A 7202-nucleotide genomic window follows, 5' to 3' on the forward strand; every position below is an offset into this window, starting at 1 on the left:
AACAATTTACAGAAGACAAAAAAAGACTATTAAGAGAAAAATATAGGATACTGTATATTTAAGGGCAGGGAAATAATTAATCATCTCTCCAATTAAGATACTTAGACCACCCGCATCAGTATCATCTAGCAAGGCAGGTTAAAATGCAGATTCATGGGCCTAATCCAAGAATTAATCAGAATCTCTGGGAAAAGGGTTCAGAAATCTGCATTCTAAACACATTTTCCATGCAATTCTGGTATACACTAAATGTGAGTGACTGCTACATTTCTGCAACATTTAGGAACCAAAGCATGCCTCTCCTTGTATTTGAGGGTGGAACTATGAAACCAAACTTTGTAAGGATCTTTTCCTGCTGTCAGCCTGGACCTGGAGGTAGCAGAGGCAGGGCTGAAAGCAAAGGCAAAACAATATTTTTTTTCAAGATTTATTTATTTTAGAGAGTGAGAGTGCAAGGTGGGGGGAGGGAGGCAGAGGGAGAGAGAGAATCTCAAGCAGACTTCCCACTGAGCACGGAGCCCAAGACTCAGGGCTTGATCCCAGGACCCTGAGATCTTGACCTGAGCGAAATCAACAGTCTGACGCTTAACCAACTGAGCCACCTAGGCGCCCCAAGGCAAACCAATATTTTAAACAGAAGAAAGAATTTACCTTCCAATAAAGACTCCAAACCCAGACATAAGAATGTATGGATTTCACTGCACTAAAGAGAATATGCAAATCTTACTAAAAACAATGCTACAGATATAAGAGATAGAAGTACTATAATTTTCATGTTTTCAAATGGGCATATGACATTTTAGATTCCAATTCAAATGAAAGTGAGTAAGAAACAAAAACTAAACAAAACACCCTTATGACCAAGTGCTCTGTATCTCTTGAAAATAAGTTCCTTGTTATTTTTCCCCAGCGTGGCTATTACAATTCATTTTTTTTTAGTAAAAAGTTAAAAGATAGAGTTTTACCCATAATACTCCACCAAGTCTCTTTTTCTCCTCTTGCAATTTCCAAACAACACTGAGAAATCATCCATACATTCAGTTCAGTGGGGACAGACAGCATGCTGATATCTAATAGCATTGTAGATGTACAGAATATCCTATTATCATGAATAAGGTGAGTACAAATTCATTTCCACAAGTAAAGATTCAAATGGCTAATTCCCCATTCAAATCAGAAATCATTGTTTCCCGTTATTTTTATGGCAACCCGGTATTTCATTTAATTACATAAGGTATTTTATAGTATTCAGTACTCACTGGGCATTAATCATCATAATGTCCATCTCTGACAAAATAAAATCCCAAACCAAAACAATAGTGGTAATTACCACCAAAACCAAACAAACTAAACAAAACCCAACACATATACTTTCTCCCATACCCCACATTCACTATTAACTACTGCCCGTCATGCTCAATATTTAATGCTTATTTCAAGACAATTTAAAAGGAACCACAGCTTTCCTTACAAATATATCTAAATAGAATAGATAATCAGAGGCACAAAGTGTCACTACACCCCTCTCCTACGACGACTTGTCCATCTTCCCCATCTGGTTTCAACATAAAACCTAGAATAATAGTTAGGAACATCAATAAAGCTGCTGAGGAAACAGGTGCTTGAAGAATTTTTCAGAAAACCAATTATTCCCCAAATAAAATTTATTTTGAAAATACAACATTGTCATATAAATTTAAATAGGACACATCTAGCAATATTAATGAGTCAAATTATATTACAAGTGAGGTCGCCATTGATGTCTGATTATTTCCGTGGATGGAAAGACATAAAGTTGCAGCTAAACCAAAGCAGATACTTAAAAACAATCATAACTTATTTATATGCTTTCATTTCATACTTCTGTCTAAATATTTAGATGGGAGTTGATATAAAGTCACGTGAGATAAAGAAATATGCTGCCCGAATAATCAAAATTCTTTTTACTTTCCCTGCTCTACCAGAGAGAGCATTGCCAGTAATGTCTATACAGGGTAGCACCACGTGACAAGCTCGTTCCTTCCCGATGAACACAGCATAAGGCTTTCCCTACTGTGGTTCATAACTCCTCCAGGTTGAGGAAAACAGCAGTGACAATTTAAGAGTTTTCTACATATAGCTGATTTCATCAGAAAAAGGTTATATATGTCCTTCCCAAGACCTTTATGTTTTAATGAGGAAAATGCAATATACAACTAGTGAAAATAGCCTGTATGTGATATAATAATTATTCGTAATTCTCTAAAACAACAACAACAACAACAACAAAAACCTAGAGGTAAAACAAGAATGAAAGAACTAAGACACACACCTGGACCTTCTCACAGTAGAGGGTTTTTGAGGGAATTCAGTGCTAACCCCAACAATGAAACCAGAACCATTCCTAGATCAGGGGAAGAATTCAAAAGCACCCAAAACAGCCAATAAACCATCTTCAAAGGATAAGGACCCAAAGATAAAAACAGCATTGACTGTTTGGAGAACAAATTGAAGACAGAATTAGGCCCAGTGAAGTCAAAGGAGGACAATACAAGATACTGAACTTGGGGACTGCAATCTTGCTGTACAACTTAGCTGTTGACCTCGGGCAAAACAATCTCTTTGAAGAATAATTTCCTCATCTATAAAATAGGTTCGCCAAGATCCACCAGCTTTGTTCATAGGCTTCAGAACAATGAAAATCAAAGACGATGCACTTGAGATCACTTCCTAAACAATAAAGAACTATTCTTAGTGAAATGGAGATTTGGGGGCTTTCTCAAAGTAATAAGGATAAAAGCCAATTTCAGGGAAAATTATAAAATCCCATTTTTTGACCCAGGACAGATGTCTATGCAATAGTAGCTGCTGTAGGCCTGTGTCATATTTTTGATAAGCAGAAATGGGAAATTTTTGATTGGCTTATAAATTTCACTCATGATACAATGTTACTGTAGTGGAATACACTAGTTATAGATTTTATTCATTAATATACCAGGAAGGGTCATTGGCTAGACTTAAAAAGTAAACACTGACTAAACACAACTCTGTACCTCAGCTACAAAATTTTGACACATTATTACAAAGAACCACATACATAAATAATTTGTCCTATTAATCATTATAGGTTATTTATTAGTCACTAGGAACCGAACCTTATACAGCTTAAGTCCTGGGCAGAATGTTTCAATGTATACATATTTATAAGTCATTAACTTTGTTATTCACTGCAGCATTGCACATCTCCTCAGTCGAGCAATAACTGTTAACAAGGCCAGTTCAACAACTATTTTCCTCTTCCCTTAAGCAGACTCAAAGGCAGTTACAGACACACTGTTTCATTATAACATGAAAACCGTAAGCCTTGGGCAATCTTCAAATGTCAGTATCTAACTTGGAGAAAATAGAGAGAAGTAGAAATAGAGGGGGCTAATTTGTGCTATAACCTGGTCTCATTTTGGGCTTGTTCCCAGCTGCAATATTTTTAAAATTACAAGTAAGCAAGTTAAACAGAAGGCTTCATATGTGAAAGTGGAAAATGGTCCAGAAGTCTTCTATTCAAAGAAAAATTAATTTTTTCTTCCCAATAACTCACCGGAAAGAAATGGGAAATTAGGAATCCTAAGGGTTTCTTCGAATAATATTCAGAAAAATATATAGAAATAAAAAACAGAAAAAGAACAGCACATTATTTAAAAATAAGACTTTCTTTAAAAATGGTTGCCCTGTCTTTCAGGATGCATGCCATAGAAAGTGGGCATGTGTTTCTCTATAACTCATCATGTTTATATGTAAATTCTCTGGCAGATATAAATCCATCTTTGTCTTCATCTTCTTTATCGAAAATATCCTCCACCAAAACATCATGATGACTTTCATTCACCACTGCTCCGTGCTTTTCAAACTCCTTCTTTAAATACACTTTAACCTATGAAATAACGGGTCTCATTAATAATTCTAATTCATAAGATACCCATATCAAGCCAGTTAATATCACAGAGCGGACTGGTAGTTCATTTGATTATATATAACAATGACTAAACAACTGTAACATATTTCTAATGACAGTAAAAGAACTGTAAGGAATTTTTTCCCCTTAAAAACTGTTGTTATGCTCTCCAGTAGAGACACAGAATATTGCTCAGAGGCAAAGATAAGCCTTATATTATCTGAAAAATACCCAATGAAAGCATATTATCTATTCTTAATCTGAGTCTAAATAAAGCCAAGCATTTGAAAGACTGCAGTCTTTCACTCCATTGAATTATCCAGATCTCATATTCTAACTAGGGTCAGAATTCCAGATATTTCTTAAAATAAGATAAAAGGATGGCATTTTTTTAACTTATTTTTAAAAATTTTTTTAAAGTTTTATTATTTAAAAAAAATCCAGTATAACATACAGAGTTACATTACTTTCAGACGTACAATATTGTGAGCGATTCAAGAATTCTATCCATTACTCAGTGCTCATCATGGTAAGCGTACTCTTAATCCCCTTCACTTATTTCACCCATCCCCCATTGGCCTCCCCCCTCTCCTAACGGCATTTTTTAATTTAAGTAAGTGTATGGTAATAGTAAATGCAGTGGACCTCAGTATGATCATGCCTCATGACCTTCCAATCTCAGAAATTAAAGCAAAATCCACCCTAATGAGTGCTTAGACTAAAAATTTCCACTCTCGTTCAGATATTTAAAGATATAAACAAAATACTGTTCTTAATTACCTTCTAGGTTCACCATAATGCAGTTCAACCTGTATTTTCATTTTTAATCAGATCTCTAGTACTCCTTCTGTTGGATCAGTAATTTCAAATCCTTCCCCCCCCACCACCAATATGCAAACATATGACATATATTAACTTTTAAGAGTCAGGAGATTTAATGAAGTTGTAAAAAAAAAAAAAAAGGATGATTAAAGTTAAATGGATTAATGCAGAATGTATCTCTAGGATATACTGTGTGAATAAAGCAAGATGCCAAATATTATGTATATCCTGCTACTTTTTGCGTAAGGAAAGGGGAAATAGGAAAATGTATTCACATTTGTTTGTATTTGCATAAAGAAACACTGGAAAGACACTTTAGAACCCAATAAAACTGCATGCAGAAAGGGGTAGATCTCATAGTTGAAGAGGATGTGGATAGAAGAAAGACTTCTTTTTTTTTTTTTTAAAGATTTTATTTATTTATGCGACAGAGATAGAGACAGCCAGCGAGAGAGGGAGCACAAGCAGGGGGAGTGGGAGAGGAAGAAGCAGGCTTCCAGCGGAGGAGCCTGATGTGGGGCTCGATCCCAGAACACCGGGATCACGCCCTGAGCCGAAGGCAGATGCTTGACGACTGAGCCACCCAGGCGCCCCTGGGAGAAAGACTTCTTAATAAACACTTTTTAACTGGATTGATTTTTTTTTTTGAACCATGTGAATGTGTTATATATTTAAGATTTTTTTTAAATGAAAGGTAATTAAAATTTATCTTGGACAGAAAAAAGTCCTATGACTGGTAATAGGTGAGGTGTTATAAATTTAGTAACTTGTAGATCATGACCCTGTGAGTTCATAACAACTTGACTTATTTAAGACTTAATCATTTCCTGGCTCTTAGAATGAAATTGATCAAAACATAAAAAGGGACTTGATTTCTGACCAGCCAAGGGACGATGGAGAACCTGGGCAAACAGAAGAACACAGAGCGGATGTCTACCTCCACTTCCTTCCCCATAGCAGCCAGACTAAGACAGGTATGTGTAAAAATGGCGGCAAAAGCCTAAATAAATTATAGATAGAAGTCTTCTTGCTTTCTCCTTACTCAAACACCAGGACCAAAAGGGGGCTGGGAAAGGTCTCCTGCTCTGGAAAACCCACGCTGGAGTCTCCTTTCTCCAGGTGTGAACCAGAACAAAACAGCATGTGGGTTGTTTGCTGCTAACTGCTAGGAAATTATAAGTGCATTTACAGCCAGTTTACAGTTTTAAACAGAAACCATCAACATGAGATATTTCTCAGGACATCTATGTTTCTTATATAGCAACTCCAAAATGAGAATTGTCTTACCAAAATGAATCTTTCAGACACTCAGGGTAAGGGCAAGATACAGTGAACCTTAAGTATGGTGGGAGGGAGGTGGGCGGGGGCAAAAGAATGAATGATGTTTCTTAAGTCTCAATATATTTCTCTCCAAAACAAGGATTTCCAAATAGGAAAAAAAAAAAAAAAGCCAACATTCGAAGCATCAGTATTTTAAGAAAACTTATAAATAATATTTTATCCAAATAAAAATAAACTTTCTTTAAAAATATATTTTTTAAAAAGTGAGAAGAAAGAAAGAAACAAAGAACAGAACATGAGGAAGGAAAGATCACCTCAGCTTTAGAGAGTTTCCAGTCATCATTAAGATCCATTTCTTGGAATGACTCATGGGATCTTGGTCCATTTCGAATTTCCAAAAGATCAATGTTAAATATCAGCGTACTCTCTGGGGGAATTTTACCTGACATGAGGAGAAAGGAGGTTAAGGCTTATTTAAACAATCCCAGAGTTCTGATGACAGAAAACTTACGATACTGAATAAAATATTCTTTTGATTGAATTAAATGAAAAGCCTTCCTAACATTATCACACGTAAACTACTTATACTTTACTCAAACAAATAGAATAGAGAAGGACTAATCCAAACTAGTAGATCAAAAGCAGTCTTTCTGGTTTTGCAATTACAAATTGTTTTGTGCACACAAACACACACATACATACAGATATACCTAATGGCCTGGTATTAAATTTCAAATATAATTAAGATATTACATATTACATGCCAAGAATGACTTAAAGGGCTTTAGATAATTCAGAGTTAATTATAGTACAAGTGATTTACTAACGTTGGGGTCACCAAAGTCCTGACCTAGAAATATATATGGTTCTGCCATCTCCACCACTGGGAGGCAGTATCAAGCTGAGTGAGAGCTGGTGTCATAGTAGCTGGTATTAAAGCTTACTCCTGCCCTTCTTTAAGCCTTTCCTCATCTGTAAAATGCAGAATCTGTGGAGGATGAAGGAAGATAAATCCACGCAAAATATTTAGCATCATACTTGATAACTAGTGAGCTCTCAGTATATGTTAATAAGACGTAATTCTCTTACAGGCTTTAAAAACAATACAGGGGCGCCTGGGTGGCACAGCGGTTAAGCGTCTGCCTTCGGCTCAGGGCGTGATCCCGGCGTT

At 35.9% G+C, this 7202-nt stretch overlaps 1 protein-coding gene across 1 annotated transcript in view; it reads right to left on the reverse strand.

The window, feature by feature from the left end:
• Positions 1–575: 575 nt before the first annotated feature.
• The window catches only part of FKBP14 (FKBP prolyl isomerase 14), a 12746-nt gene continuing 6119 nt past the window's right edge, over positions 576–7202 (reverse strand). The window contains exons 3-4 of the mRNA XM_002919254.4: positions 6346–6473; positions 576–3907 (exon numbers count right to left, since the gene is read on the reverse strand). Of these exons, the coding sequence (XP_002919300.1) occupies positions 3749–3907; positions 6346–6473 (287 nt within the window). The 3' untranslated portion in view covers positions 576–3748. The remainder of the gene's footprint in view (positions 3908–6345; positions 6474–7202) is intronic.

This window comes from Ailuropoda melanoleuca, chromosome 1, assembly GCF_002007445.2.
Source record: "Ailuropoda melanoleuca isolate Jingjing chromosome 1, ASM200744v2, whole genome shotgun sequence".
In the NCBI taxonomy this organism is placed as follows: Eukaryota; Metazoa; Chordata; class Mammalia; order Carnivora; family Ursidae; genus Ailuropoda; species Ailuropoda melanoleuca.